The 17,449-nt window shown below is 47.8% G+C and overlaps 1 protein-coding gene across 1 annotated transcript in view; it reads left to right on the forward strand.

Moving 5' to 3' along the window:
• Positions 1 to 17,449, forward strand: part of TRANK1 (tetratricopeptide repeat and ankyrin repeat containing 1) — a 111,589-nt gene that overhangs the window by 62,732 nt on the left and 31,408 nt on the right. The window contains exons 11-14 of the mRNA XM_006890659.1: positions 6,069 to 6,230; positions 10,379 to 10,633; positions 12,551 to 12,727; positions 13,493 to 16,411. Coding sequence (XP_006890721.1) covers positions 6,069 to 6,230; positions 10,379 to 10,633; positions 12,551 to 12,727; positions 13,493 to 16,411 — 3,513 coding nt within the window. The remainder of the gene's footprint in view (positions 1 to 6,068; positions 6,231 to 10,378; positions 10,634 to 12,550; positions 12,728 to 13,492; positions 16,412 to 17,449) is intronic.

Genomic DNA, 17,449 nt, shown 5'->3' on the forward strand with positions numbered 1-17,449 from the left:
GCACAGGATAGAATGGCATTTAGGGCTCTTGTTCAGAGGGTCGCTATGAGTTGCAGGTGATTTAAGGGCACACAACAACAACAACAATTTTTTGAATCCTTTATGCTTGTATCTGTATGTCATAGTTAACGTTTATGGCCCTTAGCATAGGGCAGTTTAGGTGCCATTGAGTCGAGTATGACTCAGACACCCTGTGAACAATAGATCTGAAACCTTTTCTGTCCTGCGCCATCCTCACACTTCCTGACACACAAGAGCCTATTGCAGCAGTCACCGTGTCAGTCCACCTGGTTGAGGGTCTGCCTCTCCTTCGCCGACCCTCCACCCTTCCCAGCACCATGCCCTCCAAGGAATAGCCCCTCCTAGTAACATGTCCAAAGTATGTGAGGTGAAGCCTCATCATTCTTGCCTCCAAAGAGCACTCAAGCTGCACCCTCATTTTAGCTTAGTTTTAGAAGTTTTGATTATCAATTTGTTTGTGTAATAAAATCTTTGAATGTCTGCTAATCTTGACAGCACCTCGACTTCTGAGACAGAACTGTCTCTTTTCCTGCTTTATCTCTCTCTCTCTGTTTCATTCACCGGTTAAGTCTGTTTTTTAGGTTTGGAACCAAGAGAATAATCACGTTAGAATCGCTACTTGGCCTCCTCCTCTTCTTCTTTTGTTTTTCTTTAAATTGTGATTCAGTGAAAGTTTACAGGGTATGTTGTTGTGGTTGTTGTTGGTTCTCCCTCCTCCCCAGTTACTCATGTGTTCTGTCGTAACACCATGTGCAGTACACATAGTGTCTGATCATCTGTTCACTCCACGTTACTTGTTAGAATCCAGCTGTCCTCACTTGGAAGGAGATTCTGTTTGAGAGGAACGTGTGGTATCCCAGAGTGGCTGTCTGGCTCTCAGTGTCACTGGTGAGGCCACTGTTGAGGTCACTGGTGGAGTCAAGCCTCAGGCCCCCGGTACTCACTGGTAAGTGTATTGAATGTTTAACTGTGAAGACTTCCACACCAGCTTGTGGGTTTTTTTGCCATCAAGTTGAACTGACTGATAGCTGACCCTTCAGAGGGTTTTCAGAGGCAGTAATTCTCATGGGAGGAGATTGCCCATCCTTCTCCTGTGGAGCAGCTGGTGGACTCGAACCATGTGCCTTTGGGATTTCAGCACAGCCACTAGGAGCTGCTAGGCCAGAGCTCCTGCTTTGAACGATTGTAGTGCATTACTGAGTCAAAAAGTAAGAAGAACTGATAAAAATGGGGGAAGAAAAGAGGTGATAGTTATTAAAAAAGGCTAGAAATAAAAAAACCTGTTTCTCAAATGACTCCTGGCAGTGGAACCTTTACAGAATTCAATCTCTGAATATAGTCTCTGTGTGGAATTATTTACTGAGAATATCTCTGTTTCTTTCCATATCTCTGTTGCTATATAGTGCTGCAAGTGAACATTCTTGTTCTATGAGTTGGCTAGTTGCAAGCATGTGAACACTGGGGTGGTACAGGAAGGGTCTTTTTAGGTCAGTGCTATCCATTTCTACAAAGATGGGAACATCTTGTATCTACTTTATCTGATCTGATAGTCCACTAGGCACATTGAATGCAGCTCTGAGGACAAGAAAGATGTGTGGCTTATGAACCTTAAGAGCAGACTTTGTATTTTTTTATTATTAATTTTAATGAATGTTTACAGAGACTTTGGGTTTCCATTCATTCATTGTTGCATTTTTCTCCCTGCCCACCCCTCCCCCACAGTTTGCTCTTCTCTTTGACAAGTGAAAGAAAAATTCTTTCATTGGTGTATGTTGTACAATCCCCCCCCCCAGTACACTCCACTGTGCAGCCTTCATTCTGGACTCTTGTCATAACCATAATACTCAATCATATATCACTTTTAAACAGTTCTCTCCCTCATCTGTTTCAGTGCAGTATACATCATTTATCTCCTCTTTCTCAGTCTCCTCCCAACCCTAATGTCAGTCCCGTTTTACAACAGTGGCCCTAATGCAGTATTTGTCCTTTTGAAGAGCAGACTTTAGCTTTCTTTAATTAGTTCTAATTGAATTAGATTTAGTGCGTGCTACAAAGAGACGTTTGCTGCAGAAGGTCAAGGGCCATAGTCTTCAATATGGATTGAAGCTCAACCTCAAGAAGACAAAGATTCTCACCACTGGGCCAATTGGCAGTTTCATTCATGATGGGGATAGAGAAGAGATTGAGATTAACTTCAGCTTGCTTGGTTCCATGATTACGACTCTTGGCACCAGCTATCAGGAAATAAAAATTGCGTTGGGAAACTCTGCTGCCAAGGACCTCGCTAGAGTACTGAAGAGCAGTGATATCAGTCTAGAGACTGAGGTGTGCCTGATCTAGGCCATGATCTTTGCAGTCACTTGCTATACATCAGAGAGCTGGACAGTAACTAAGGATGATAGGAGGAGGATTGATGCCTTTGAGTTGTGGTGCTGGGAAAGAGTGTTGCACATATCATGGACAGCCACCACCAGATGGCAGCATGTCCACGCAGCCACTGCTGCTCACCTGTCTCCTTGGGAAGAGAGTTAGATTTGAGCTTTTGTTTCTTGCAGGGTTGTTTGTGATCAGCTCTCTCTGACTCACCAGGACATGATTTTTTTTTCTTTTTAATGCGGTGAGCTGAAATCGAAGTCTCTGGAAGCTTCCCTCTCTTCTCCTCCAGGGGGAAGCCAGCTGCTTTTAGGCTGCATTTGTACAGCATCTCGCTGACCGTTGAGTGTAGCTTGAAGAACACTGGAGGGAGCCTTCCCTGACAGTCTCCCAGTGATCGAGCTGGTCACTCAGAGGCTGTGACTGGCCATGTTGGCATCCCTGGCACCAGCAAGATGCACATGCAGGGGTGGGTTTACATGGAGAAAGTCCAGAATAATTTGTTTCCTTTTTATAAAATGCATTTTTCTCTTAGAAAATGTAGGGAAGGAAAGCAGAAAAGAATCATTCTCCATGCAATTACATCCCTCCCTGCCATTGAATATGTTTGTACTTTTATAATTTTGTTTCATTTTCTTTTATGAAGGTGGGATGAGTATATACATTTAAATTGTTCAAGTTGTGCTTAATTAAGCTTAGAAATATTTTTGCTCTTTATAACTGGAAGGGAAGACTTCAGGCAAAAAAGAATCTTTCTTTTTGAAGTGATCTATGTCTATTATATTTCTGAGCACTATCCCAGTGTTAGAAGATCTCTTTAATGTAAAATCTACTTGTATATCCCTGCTGTAGGTGTTGGCATTTATAGAAAATTTTAAGAAGATATAGTTACTTCATTAAAATGAATAATAAAATAATGTAAAAGTACATATAGTCACATAAAAGATAAAAACACATTATATGTATACTTTAGCATATTGATCAAGTCTTTTTTCCCCTCCAGCATTTACCTAGTCATCTTTTTTTAAAAAAACAACTGTGAATATAATATATAAGTGATTTTGTGTTCTGATATTTGCCTCTTATTAAGCTTATACAAAATTTAGGACAATAGTTCAGAAAAGTTTAGCGTATGAACAAGTCTTGATTCCGTTGCTAGTTTCTTTTAGCACAATTAATCACATGCATTTTTCATACAGCTAAGATCTTTCTTTAATTTCTTTCCTTCAGCCTCACTTTTTGTAATCATCTGTAACTCTCTTTTTTAAAATTGTTTAAATTTTATTTGCTTGTATACAAAATTCATATACAAGTGTTTCACAATTTCCTCCATTCACATTGTGTTTCATACAGTCAGCCCCATACACTGTTTTATAACATTAATCCCCATTGGACTGCGTCCACCATTACCCCATCTTTTCATGTCTTCCCTTTATCTTTCCCATTTTCGTTACCCCCTCCCTCCACCCACTGAATTGTGCAGTCCCGTGACTTACCTGCTACCTATCCTCACCCTTGATAACTCCCTCACCTTCCCCCCTTGGACCCTCATACACATTTTGCTAATAATCCTTCTGTTTTTACAATAATGGTTTTATGCAGTATTTGGCCTGATGAGACTGAGTTCAATCATCGTGATGCTCTCCAGTCCCACACAAGTTATGTTGTATTGTTTGAATCATTGCTCCTGAGTTCTGCATAGTATTCCATCATGTGAATGTACCACACTTTCTCAATCCATTCAGCTGTGATTGGACATTCAGGCTGTTTCCATGTTCTTAGAATTGTGAATAATCACCAGTGTTTGTGAATATAAACCAGTGTTTATAAAGCCACTATGAACATTGGTGTACAAATTCCCACTTGTGTCTCATTCCTAGTACTAGAATAGCGAGGTCATATGGAATTTGTATATTCTGCTTTTTTGAGGAAGCACCAAACTACTTTCTAGAGTGGTTGTACCATTTGTAACTTTTTAAACTAATCTGAACACAACAGTCATGCATCTTATTGTACATCTGCATCTAATTGTTTCTGTCGTCAAAGTTGATTTTTGTTCAGTTTCAAGGCATTTTTGCGCTGAGTTAATTTCCCTGGGGGAAGATTGATGTTTCAAAAAAGCTTTTAATGACCCGGGACAGAGAGAAAAAGGAGGCAGCTAGTCATAGTTTCTGTACTGTGAGTTTCCACTATTTCCATATCTTTAGAGGTATTTCGGGAAGAGGGACGTGGATCGTGTCCTGGAATGCTAGCCAGACAGTGTTATACATGCTTTAGTCTGGGGTGTGTTTCTGTCAATTTACCTATTTTGGATCTTTCATATCAATGAAATCATATGTTATCTTCTGTCTGATTTATTTCACTCAGCATAATATTTTAGAGGCTCATCCAGGTTGTAGCAGGCATCACTATTTTATCAGGAAGAACAGAGTTCAGTTGTGTGGATATATTACCTTTTGTTGATCCATTCATCTGTGGATGGGGCTTTGGGCGTTTTCTGCCTTGGTGACTAGTGCTGCTATGGGCATATATTTATTTGAGTCTCTGTGTTCAGTTCTTTTGGGTATGTACCTAAGAGTGGAATGTCACATGGTAATCCTGTGCTTCAGGGAGCAAGTACTAAACTCCTTTTCACAGAAGCTACCATTCATTTTACATTACTGTCAGCCCTGGGTTCCACTTTTTCCACATCCTTGCCTGAACTCTGTCTTTGCGGATCTTGGCCAGAGTCGTCCACATGTCTGAGGTCTCTGTGCACACAGCTGCATCTGACTCTGTTCTCTCTTTCCTCAACCAGCAGGCCAGCGTGGCACTGCTCCCATGGCAAACCCCAGGGACTCGAGAGCCACTTGAACTAGACACGGCTTCTTTTTTTATTTTTATTATGATTAATTTTAATGAAAATTTACAGAGACTTTGAATTTCCATTCATTCATTCATTCATTCATTCATTATTGTACTTTTCTCCCTGCCCAACCCTCCCCGCTTAGTTCACTCTTCTCTTTGAAAAGTAAAAGAAAAATTCTTTCATCGTTTTACAATCCCACTCCACTATGCAGCCTTCATTCTGGACTCCTGTCATGACAGTAATACCTAATCATATATCTCTTTTAAACAGTTCTCTCCCTCATCTGTTTCAGTACAATATACGTAATTTATCCTATCTTTATTAGTTTCCCTGCAACCCCAATATTGGTCTTGTTTTTTAACAGTGGCACTATGCAGTATTTGTCCTTTAGTGACTGAGATATTTCACTCAGCATAATGTCCTCCAGGGTCACCTATTTTGAATAATATTGCATGAGTTCCTTGTTTTTCAATGCAGCGTAGTATTCCATTGTGTGAATATACCACAGCTTCTCTATCCATTCACTTGTTGATGGGCACTTAGGTTGTTCCCAGCTCTTTGCTATTGTGAATAAAGCTGCAGTAAACATGGGTGTGCATAGACACGGCTTCTTGACGCTCAGCTCACACAGAAGGCGCACGCTGTCCTTTTTCTGAGTCAGAGCAGGACGGAATCCAGGGGGCAGTATATGGACACTGTGTCTCCCCGGGGAGGGTCTGCGGCCACATCGGCAATGCGGATACAAGGTCGGGATGGAGATTGATTGTGGAGGCAACTTGCTGCGGCCGGCAGCTCATCAGAACCGTCCCCTGGGGTCATTTTGCAGGACTGAGCAGCGGTGACGGATCCATCAGCGAGATCGAGATTTTCCGGCGGGTCTCTGAGCAGCTTGTGAAGTACATGAACTCGGGAAACCTGTCGCTGCAAAGGAACATTCTGAAGCAGGAGATAGTCCAGCGGTTCTTGCGTCTCCTGTCTTCTCTGCAAGGTAACTTCTGGTCACACATGCTCATTCGAACTCCTTGACAGGATAGATGTTTACAAATTGAATGGGGAAAAGAGCACGTGTGTCTCCTTGTAAAACATTCCAGGAGTGAAAGGGCCATTGGTGAAAAGTGTGTCAGCCTCCTCTGTCCTTAAACAACTTCTGTTAGTGATTTCTCCTAGGATTACTCTTTGTCTGTTCAATAATTTTTGAGATTTCAGGGCACATTCCTACCGCTGGGCCCCCAGAGCTCCCTGTAAATAAAACTGACTCGTACCTGATCTCCAGCCAGTTTTCAGAAGCATCTTAATCGCACGGAATGAGGTTGCCCATCCTTTTGCCTCAGAGCAGTTGGTGGATTCGAACCAGGTGCTTTTGGGAATATTCAGTAATTTCAAAACACTGTAGCTCAGTCTCTTTCTCTCCACTTGATATTGTCTGATGTGGGGATATAAAGTTACTATATGATTGAATCTGATAGATTATATCTGAAGCTTCCTTGGCTTCTGTGATTCCAAATACTCCAAAGTACCAAAGAGCAATGGTGTCTCTTTGGAGACTAAGTTGCGTCTGATACAGGCCATGGTCTTTGCAATCACCTGTTAAGCATCAGAGAGTTGGACAGTGACTAAGGAGGATAGGAGGAGAATTGATGCCTTTGAGTTGTGGTGCTGGAGAAGAGTATTGAGAATACCTGGACTGCTAGGAAAACAAACAGATTCGTCCTGGAAAGGGTTAAACTGGGGGCTCCTTGGAGGCAAGGATTCTGAGGCTCCATCTAACATACTTTGGACATGTTGCAAGGAAGGAGAGGTCCTTGGAGAGGACATCATGCTTGGTAGGGTGGAGGGACAGCGCAGAAGGGGAAGGCCCCCTTTGAGATAGATTGATTTAGTGACTGGGGTAATCAGGATGAGTGTATCGGAGACAGTGCGATTGGCACAGGACAGAGCAGAGTTGAGGGCTGTTGTACATAGGGTCACTGTGAGTTGCAAGCGACTCAAGGGCACATAGCAACAACAACATATGATTGAATGATCTTTTTTTCCCCCCTGAGAGGTAATTCAGGACCCTTTTAGAAAAGATAAACACCTTTAGGAAACCAGAGAAGATTCTAGAAATCCCAAGTAAAATTCAGCATTTATAAAATTGACAGTAAGTATGGACTGCTGAAGCGTTCACCTCAGCCTGACTGTCGGCCTGAGATGGACCAGTTTTGTGGAGACGGTGGCAGGATTTGACTAAAGCATCCAGCTGTACTTTAAAGGACAGCCTGCACATTGTGTTCATAGGCTTGGGATTTTACATTCAGGTCTTTGCTCGACTGCTTATGGAATATTTAACTGCTCAACATCTTTATTTTCTTCAACTCTGTCGTACTTGAGGGAACTAACCTCAAGAGAGAATTTTTATTTTTTTGTGGTTCAGTTTTATCCTTTTATTAGATTGGATTAATAGCCTTTACCAATAAATAGAAAAGTCTTCTTTTTCTTTCCCCCTACTTTTTTTTCTGTTGGTGGTGTTAGGTGCCATTGAGTCGAGTTCGGCTCATAGCAACCCTGTGTGCAGCCGATCTGAACCCTGTCCTGTCCTGTCCTGTGCCGTCATCACAATATCTGGCTCCCTCAAGCCCGTTGCTGCAGTCACCGTGTCAGTCCACTCGGTTGAGGTCCTCTCCTTCGCCGTCCCTCCACCTCCCCAAGCGTGATGTCCCTCCCTTTCCAAGGAATAACGTCTCCTAGCAACATGCCCTAGCACTCAGTATAGTGTCCTACCAAAAAAAAATCCAAAATACTAAAATATATTAGCAATTCCGGTGAATTGAAACGAGGCTTTGCCACCTGTCTGCCTCGGATATGAATGACTCAAGATAAAAGAGGATTCCCAAGATCAACTACCCAAGGGGAGGGACAAGAGGCTCATCGCCACACACACAAACGTGCTCACGGATGCAGATAAAATGCAGACGGGGACAGAGGAGTCTGTACTGGACACATGGTGGCCAGGGTGCGCCTGAGAGGCAAGGCTGATGACACTTCCTCTCACAAACTATAGACATTTTATCAGGAGAGACCGGACCCTAGAAAGATGAGGGTCCACTGAGGACCCCCAACAAGATACATCGACACGGTGACTGACTGGAGTAGGGGCTCGAGCGTGTCTGAGATCGCACGGACGGCACAGGAGAGGACAGGGTTTGGATCTGCTGTTCATACGGTTGCTGGGAGTTGTAGGTGAATTGCTGGCACCTGAAAACAACAACAATCCCTGCTACACAGAATGGAGACTGCCTGGGAGTGCTGTTCCCAGAAGGCGAGTGGGGGGGCAGAATGACCAAAGCTTATTATAGATGTTTATATTTTATACTTTTGTTCGGCTGATTTCCTAATACGATAAAGCAATAGCCTGTGTTCACAGTGTTTTTTTCTTTGAAAGGAGTATATTTCAGTTTAGCAGACCGAGTTCTGGTGGTGTTAGGAGTTGCACTGTTAACCCACAAAGGTGGCTCCTTCCTGGTGGCTCTTCTCCACCAGACCCTCCATGAGGGAAAGATGGGTTGTCTCCTCCTCGGTGAATTACAGCCTCTAAAACCCCTGAAAGGATCAGTTACAGGTTAGTCCTGAGTTGACGGCAAGGCTTGCTTTTTGAGCTTGAGTGATTGGCTCAGGATAGAGCCGAGTTCAAATTATATGATGACTCTTGTAAGATGATTTGACGGCATTTAACAACAACAATTGTTATTATGTGCCGTCTAGTGGTTTGCGACTCATAGCAACCCAATGTACAAGAGCCCTAAACCCTGCTCTGTCCTGTGCCAACCGCACTGTCTCTGACACACCTACCTACCCCCATTACTCCACTTACTGTCAATCCATCTCATCGAGGGCCTTCCTCTCCTGCGCTGTCCCTCCACCCTCCCAAGCATGATGTCTCTCTCCAAGGACTGGTCTCTCCTTGCAACATTGTCCAAAGTATGTCAGACGAAGCTTCAGAATCCTTGCCTCCAAGGAGCAGCCTGGCTTCACCCTCTCCAGGACAAACCTGTCTGTTCTCCTAGCGTCCATGGTATATTCAACACTCTTCTCCAGCACCACAGCTCAAAGGCATCAATTCTTTTTCTGTCCATCACAACAACAGTAGAAAGAGCAGAACTGAGTCAGTGTAAATCGTAGTGGGTTTCATTTAGATAATCCTTGATCTAAAGGGCTCCCTCTCTTCTCTGCCATCCTGCTTTCTTCTTAATAGACTTTACAGCTAAAATACACGTGCAAAATATTGCACTCACATTTTTATATTGAAAAACTTGTTAATTATCTAAAATTCAAATTTATCCTGTTTCTTATATAAACTTGCACATTTCATCACCGATGAGCTGTGTGAAATGCTTCTCGCTCATAATCCGTAGCAGTGTGAACTGTAATAACTGCCGTCCTGCCTGCAGGCGTCGGGGGTCCTGTGGCAACACTTGATGTATCCCGCTATAAAGTTCAGAGCTGGAGATGACCCGTCTCATCATAATGCAGCAGCCCCTGTCGTTTTAATTGTGCTCCAGCATTTTCCAGGGAGCTCTGGTGGTGCTGTGGTTAAAGAATTTGGGTGCTGGTCAGAAGTGTGGCAGTTTGAACTCCGCAGTCTCTTCATTGGATATAGAGGAGGATGTGCTGCTCCAGAAGGATTGAGCGTGTTAGGAGCCCAGCGAGCTGTTCTGTTCTCTCTGAGCGGGTGGCCCAGAGTAGGAATCAGCTCGGTGCCCGTGGGTGGGATATTTAGGATGTCACCATTTTTGAGCACATCATGTCCTTGAAATCATGCGAAACGCAAATCAGACTTTTCCTTTCTGATCTTCTTTAACTATCCTGAACGCAAATTTTCTGCTATAAAACATATAAAACCGTTACTGTGCTGCCCTGCCTTAGCAAGTATGGTATTTTCCATACAGTATAACTAATTCTTGAGGGTTCATGTTTATACTTGGGTTCACAAATGGTTAAATAACCTCCCCGCTCCAAATAATTAATTACTTGTTTGTCGTCTCTCCGGTGTTGGAAAAATACGGGTGTGAAATGAAATACCCATGTATTGGGGAATGAATTGAAATAATGTGGACCTGTGTTTGTTGAGGGGTGTTTTGTTTTTTTTTTCTTGGACAGAAATCCCTCCTGACCTGGTGTGTGACATTAACCATGACTGTGCCAGCGTCTTCGTCAAGTACTTGCTGGAAAAGCAGAAGTGGCCCGAAGTCCTTCTGCTGTTAACCCGCAAAGTGAGCGGGGAGCCGCCGTTTGGAGAGTGTGTCATCAAAAACTGTGATCTCGCCGACCTGGACCTAAGTGCCATCATCCCGCAGCTCAGCTGCTGGGACCAGCGAAGGATCCAGCTCCTGGGCTCCCTCGTAGACAGTGGAGGTAAAGCAGCTGACAGGCCCTCCCACTCGGGGTTGGGGGCCACTGCACAGCACAGGGTCTTCTCCCTCGTAGACAGTGGAGGTAAAGCAGCTGACAGGATAAATGCTGGAAGGCCCTCCCACTCGGGGTTGGGGGCCACTGCACAGCACAGATCTTCCTCTCCCTCTTCTCTTCGACTCCTTGAGCTTCTGCCTTATTCTTTCCCCTCTGTCTCCTTGTCTTGAGACAGCGATGGGATTAATATCTCGTTTGGGGGCGTGGTGTCTGTCTAGGACACACAGTTGGCACTGGACGACCAGCACAGAGGTTGGGAGTTTGAGCCCACACCTGCCCAGTAGCACCACAGGACACAGATCTTATAATCTGCTGCCCTAAATATTACGGTCAAGGCAACTCAATGGCGCAGTTGTCCTCTGTAAGACATGGGGTCACCGCGCGAGTCCTGATCCACTTGACAGCGACAAGCTCGCTTGGTTTTAGGGAGTCTTACCCCTCCAGGAACTCTGGTCAGTGTGAATCCCGGTCTCCCCTGCTGTGCTCCCCTCTTCTGTTGTGTGAGGAACTTGAGGTGTGCGGAGGGCGCCCCACTCTGGTTTAACCACAGTGGCCCTTTGCCCCTGACCCCTGGCCCGGTCTCCCCCTGCACCTACTGCCCTGGTTACATCCCTGCCACTTTTTGAGGCCGCCTTTTCTCGTCAGCGCGTGAGAGCTTGAGATGCTTGCTTTTAAAGAAACCACCGATTAGTTGGTGAGTGGCGACATCTGCTTTAATCGGGACAATCACGCATGGCTGGGACTGTGTCTGGAGTGTGCAGAACGCATTGCTGGGCTGGCGTTTATTTTTAAACTCGTTTAGAAACACCATTCCTCTCCCGCCCTCGCCCGCGCTACCACCACCACCAACTGCGGCCTCGGGCGGTGTGCTGGTTTTGCTTTTCCTCTTCAGTTGTGAGAATGAAATGATGATGCTTTCTGTTTCTTATTGTGAATATGAAATGAGATAATGCGTGCTCGCTCCTCGCTGAGAGCCTTGGCTGTGTGGTTTTCCTGCCTGTTTTGTCATTTACGGGGAAAATAAGGAACTACAGCATATTGTCAGACTGGCTCTCCTCTCTCAAAGTAGGAGAATGTAAAACCTGGGCGTTGGCTTTCCCCCAGGCGTTCAGGAGGGAAGGAGGGTGCCTCGTGGGAAGTGTGTCTTCAGACTTCTCCTTTCTGTGGAGCACCACTCCGCCGGCTGTTCCGGGACGCCTGTTTTATCCTCCGCTCGAGTTCACATGTTCAGAGCTCCTACCTGTGCTTGAGGGCTGGCAGCCCAGGCCTCAGATCTGACAGGATGACTACCTCGGGGTGTGCATGGGGCGGGGGGCTGCTGCCTGTTAGTGGGCGAGACTGCCTTGTGGGGGTGGCTGGGAGCCCACAGCACAGAGGCGATGCATCAGCTGAGCTAAAGAGAAGGTGCTGTGGGGGCGAGGGGGTGTCAGGAGGGATGGCAGCTGAAGGTAGGCATGTGTTTTAGGGTGGAAGTGATTGAAACACAGATGAAGGGAGCAGTACTGATCTTCTGTGAGCAGACCTGTGTGGAACATGGACTTGAGCAGATATTGGGATGTCAGTTTGTCCTGTTGGACCAACAGCCTGTCCTCATTCTAGGAGATTGTTCATGGCAGCATTGTGTTTTTTTGTGGTGGGAGAGGCAGGGCCTCCGAGGAGGACTCTCAGAGAGTCTGGACTTTGACCCAGAGGGTGCCGGGAACCTTTGTCTTAAGGATGGGTGGTGGTAGGTGGGCTTGGAGGTCAAGGTCAGCATCGAATCTGCGCTTGGTCCCATAGAGCTGAGTGGTCCCTCTCACGTCACAGGCTGTTCCTCTTCTCAGGGGTGTGGCTCACAAGCCCTTCTCTTCTGCCTCCCACCAGCTTTGCCCGGGGGTCTCCAGAGGAGCCAGCAGAACCCCCTGACCCTGTGCCTGAAGCACGATGACTGGCAGCTGGCTTTCCTTCTCTTGACCAAGGGCGCGTCGCCAAGAGGCATCACCTTAGTGGACGGCGACACCCCCGTACACGCGGCCCTGCATATCTTCCTGGATGTAAACGGTAAGTCCTCCGTGTTGTCCTTGAGGAAGAAACTGGCCCGTGTGCCCTGACCTCTCACATGTAGCCTGAACAGAAGAAGTGGGCAGCTTGGTGCGTGGTGAGGGTGGGTTCATTAAGACCCAAAGATGGGTCATGTTGGGAGTCGGCAAATACTTTCTTTTTATTTACACATCCTGTGGACCTCTGATGGCTTGGTGGTAAGGAGTTGTACTGTTATCCCAAAGACGCATCGTTCGAGTCCACCAGGTGCTCTGTGGGAGAAAGATGGGCAGTTTCCTTTCAGGCGATTTACTGCCTCTGACAACCAGTTGAAGGGTCAGCTGTGAGTTGGTCCCGGCTTGAAGGTATACACCACAACAGCAATAGATAGGGTCTTAATGGATTGTTACAAGGGTATTTTAAGCTTTTTCAGCCTCAGTATTATTGGTACTTTAAGCTGGATACTTCTTTGTTGTTGAGGCCGTGTTGGATGAGCCTGTGGGGTGTTTAACAGCATCCCTGGCTTCTTTCTACCCACTAGAACCCTATTCCTAGCTGTTATAACCAAAAGCAACTCCAGACGTTGCCAGATGTTCTCTGGGGACCAGAATGTGCCTTGGTTGAGAGCCTCCGGGTTACTTACTGGATTTCAAATGCTTAGGGGGTATACTGTGCTCTGAGATGCCCCTAGCTGGCTTCTCTCAAGCCCCAAGGGTCTTCGCAGTCTTCTGAGAAACATGAGTTAACATTCACAAGGTCTTGTTTGGTTTTTCTTTTGTCTTTCAGCTGACATTGGCTTTGACTTCCTCAGCTTCCTGTTGAGCCTCTACTGGTCTGACCCCGTCCAGTTTGATTACCTGAGTCCCAACGTCCAGGACAGCAACGGGAACACGCTGATGCACATCCTCTTCCAGAGAGGTATGCTGAAACGCATGAAGAAGCTGCTGGAATTGCTGGCCAAGTTCGACATCAACTTCAGCTTGAAGAACAAAGAGGGCAAAGACGCGCGGCACCGGATCAAGAAGAATGACCCTCTGCTCCTGGCCTGGAACAAAGCTCTGGTGGAGAGCAGGCGGAAGGGCCGACAGGACTCTGCGGCCCACCTGGGGAGGTTCATGAGGCCCATGGGCCCCGGCCAGATCGCCCAGCTCCGGTCTCAGGGCTCGCTCAAGTCTCTGCCAGGAGGTGTCACGTCCCTGCCAGACGGAGTGGTCCCTGACAGCTGGGAGAGTCTCGCTGATGGCCACCTGACCCGGCAGGACTCCGACCCGTGCTCTCCGAGAGACTATCTCATGCAGGACATCATGGTGTTGATTCAGCGGGTCGACTTGGTTATGTTCCTGCCAGGGGACTGTTCTCCGGGCACCAAGCCTTTGGTGGCAGGAGCAGGTACACAGGTGAAGAAGGACGCGTTCCAGCAGGCTTCCGGTTTGGGGAGCTCCGTCTGCAGGGAGCACAGCCCCGCTCTCCCAGAGGCCCCGGAAGGACACATCCAGGCAGGCCCCCGGGCTGTGCAGCTCCTTCCCGTCGTCCAGAGTGGGAGAGAGGACACCTTGGCTCAGGAGGACTGGAACATGCGGGACGTCGACGTGTGCCTCCAGGACTTCGAAAACATGACCTGGGAGATCGAGTGTACCTCGGAGATGCTCAAGAAACTCTCCAGTAAGACCACGGCCAAGATCATCAAGAAGAAGGTCATCTTCTGCATCCAGAAGCTGGGCAACGGTGAGTGGACCTACAGCCTGCACAAGCAGCTGAAGCACCTCAAAGGGAACATCCAGCTCTTCGAAGCCAAGCTGGACAAGGGAGCCCGGATGCTGTGGGAGCTCGCCATCGACTTCTCCCCTCGGTGCAGCGAGAACCCGGAGAAGATCGTGGCCGCTGAGCAGAGCGCCCATTGCCTGGAGAAGTCCGGGCGGATCTACACCGAAATCATTCGCATCTGGGACATCGTCCTGGATCACTGCAAGCTGTCTGACTCCATCCGGGCCATCTGCAGCGCCTACAGCCGGGGCCAGTCCTGCGTTCTGCGGAAGAAGCTGAAGGGCATCAACAAAAGCCAGGTGTTGACCAACATGAAGGTGCAGCGTTGGATCCCCCGCTGCTACGTGGAGGACACCGAGGCCGAGAAGGACCGGGCGCACCTGGATCCTGAGTACTTCCCCCCGGCCAGCTCGGTGGAGACGGAGTACAACATCATGAAGTTCCACAGCTTCAGCAGTAACATGGCCTTCAACATCCTCAATGACGCGACGGCGACGGTGGAGTACCCCTTCCGAGTGGGCGAGCTGGAGCACGCCGTGATCGGCCTCAACCCCAAGCCGCTGGAGCCCATCATCCTCATCGGCCGCAGCGGCACCGGGAAGACGACGTGCTGCCTCTACAGGCTGTGGAAGAAGTTCCACGTTTACTGGGATAAAGCGAAGCAGGCCAGGAGCCCGCTGCTGGCCAGACAGGTCTGGCTGGAGAGAAGCTTGGGCATGGAGCCTGGAAAAGAGGGTCCGGGCATGGAGCCTGGAAAAGAGCGTCCAGGCTGGGCAAAGGAGAGGGAGGAGGAAGACAAGCGCAGGGAGAGCTCCGTCAGAGTGCCGGCCGCAGAGCGCCAGGCCGAGGAGGAGCCGGACAGCGACCTTGGCGTGCGGGGACCCCGTGTGGGGCGTCGTCGAGGGGAGAGCCGAGCCGCGCGACCTCGTGTGTCCGATCACTCGCCCCAGCTGGAGCACCTCCATCAGATCTTCGTCACCAAGAACCACGTCCTGTGCCAGGAGGTGCAGAGGAACTTTATTGAGCTTTGCAAGTCCACCAAGTGCGCCAGCCACTACAGACCCCTGGAGCCCACCGTGCACAGGCTCCAGGACCTGAAGGACGAAAACTTCCCGCTGTTTGTCACGTCCAAGCAGCTGCTCCTTCTTCTCGACGCGTCCCTGCCGGCGCCCTTTTTCCTGAGAAACGAAGACGGCAGCCTGAAGAGAACCATCCTGGGATGGTCCATGCAGGACGAGCTGTCCATCTTTAACTGGCAGGAGGAAGAGGAGGAGGCCGAGGTGGAAAGGGACCACGGGGAAGAGGATAAAGCTGCCGAAGCTCGCGTGGGCGACAGCGACCCCCGGGTGTACGTGACCTTCGAGGTGTTTGCCAGTGAGATATGGCCCAAGATGACCAAAGGGAAAACCTCCTATAACCCTGCACTGATTTGGAAGGAAATCAAGTCTTTCCTGAAAGGCTCTTTTGAGGCGCTCAGCTGCCCCCAGGGGTGGCTGACTGAAGATGTCTATAAGAAATTGGGGAGGAAGCGGTCCCCCAATTTTAGGGAAGATCGGCACGAGATCTACAGCCTCTTCCTCCTGTATCAGCAGATCAGGTCTCAGAAAGGCTACTTCGATGAAGAGGACCTGCTCTACAGCCTGTCGCAGAGGTTGTCAAAGCTCAAAGTGCTCCCCTGGTCCATACACGAGCTCTACGGGGATGAGATTCAGGACTTCACCCAGGCCGAGCTAGCCCTGCTGATGAAGTGTATCAACGACCCCAACGCCATGTTCCTCACGGGGGACACGGCCCAGGGCATCATGAAGGGTGTGTCCTTCCGCTTCAGCGACCTGCGCTCCCTGTTCCATTATGCCAGCAGGAACACCACCAACAAGCAGTGCGCCGTGCGCAAACCCACCAGGATCTACCAGCTGTACCAGAATTACCGGTCCCACTCAGGTAGGTCCGGGCCTCGGGGGCAGGGCGGCGGGGCAGCTGACAGCCAGCAGTCTTGCCACATACCTTTCTTTGTTTGATAGTGGTTTGCAAGTTGTTGTTGTTATGTGCCATTGAGTTGTTTGCGACTCATAGTGACCCTATGGACAAGAGCCCTAAACGTCGTTCTATCCTGTGCCAACCTCGCCGTCTCAAACACACTCATTCCCACCACTCCACTCACAGAAACAATCCATCTCATCGAGGGTCTTCCTCTCCTGCACTCTCCCCTCCACTCTCCCAAACATGATGTCCCTCTCCAAGGACCAGTCCCTCCTTACAACATGCCCAAAGTATGTCAGACGGAGCTTCAGAATCCTTGACTCCAAGGAACAGCCTGGTTTCACCCTTTCCAGGACAAACCTGTTTGTTCTCCTAGCAGTCCATCTCCAGCACCACAGCTCAAAGGCATCATTTCTCCTTCTGTCATCCCTATTTACTGTCCAACTCTCTGATGCATAGCACGCAATTGCAAAGACTATAGACTGGATCAGGCACACCTTAGTCTCTAGCCTGACATCGTTGCTCTTCACTATTGTGTTTCATTCATGTAGTTTGTGTTTTACACATTTCTTCACATTCATATTGTGTTTCATACGATCATCCCCTTATATTGTTCTAAAAAAATCCATCGCCATTGATCTATGTCCACTAACACCTCATATTTTCAAGTCTCCACTGCGTCTTTATTAATTCCTTTACACCTTCCCTCTGTCCACCAAAGTCTGTGACCCTGTGATTTCTCCCACTCCCCAATCCTTCATTCCCTAGACCCCCTTCCCCATTTGGACTTTTATCCACATCTTACTAGTTATCCTTATATTTTTGGGATAAAGATCTTACATGATATTTGTCCTTGTGAGACTGAATGAGTTCACTCAGCATAACGTTCTCTAGCTTCTCCCACGCTACATAATATTTTACAAAATTGTTGTTCCTGAGTGCTGCATAGTATTCCATTGTGTAAACGTACCACAGTTTCTCAATCCATTCATTTGCCGG

Source organism: Elephantulus edwardii, unplaced genomic scaffold (assembly GCF_000299155.1).
Source record: "Elephantulus edwardii isolate Elephantulus edwardi_28Jun2011 unplaced genomic scaffold, EleEdw1.0 scaffold00091, whole genome shotgun sequence".
Taxonomy (NCBI): Eukaryota; Metazoa; Chordata; class Mammalia; order Macroscelidea; family Macroscelididae; genus Elephantulus; species Elephantulus edwardii.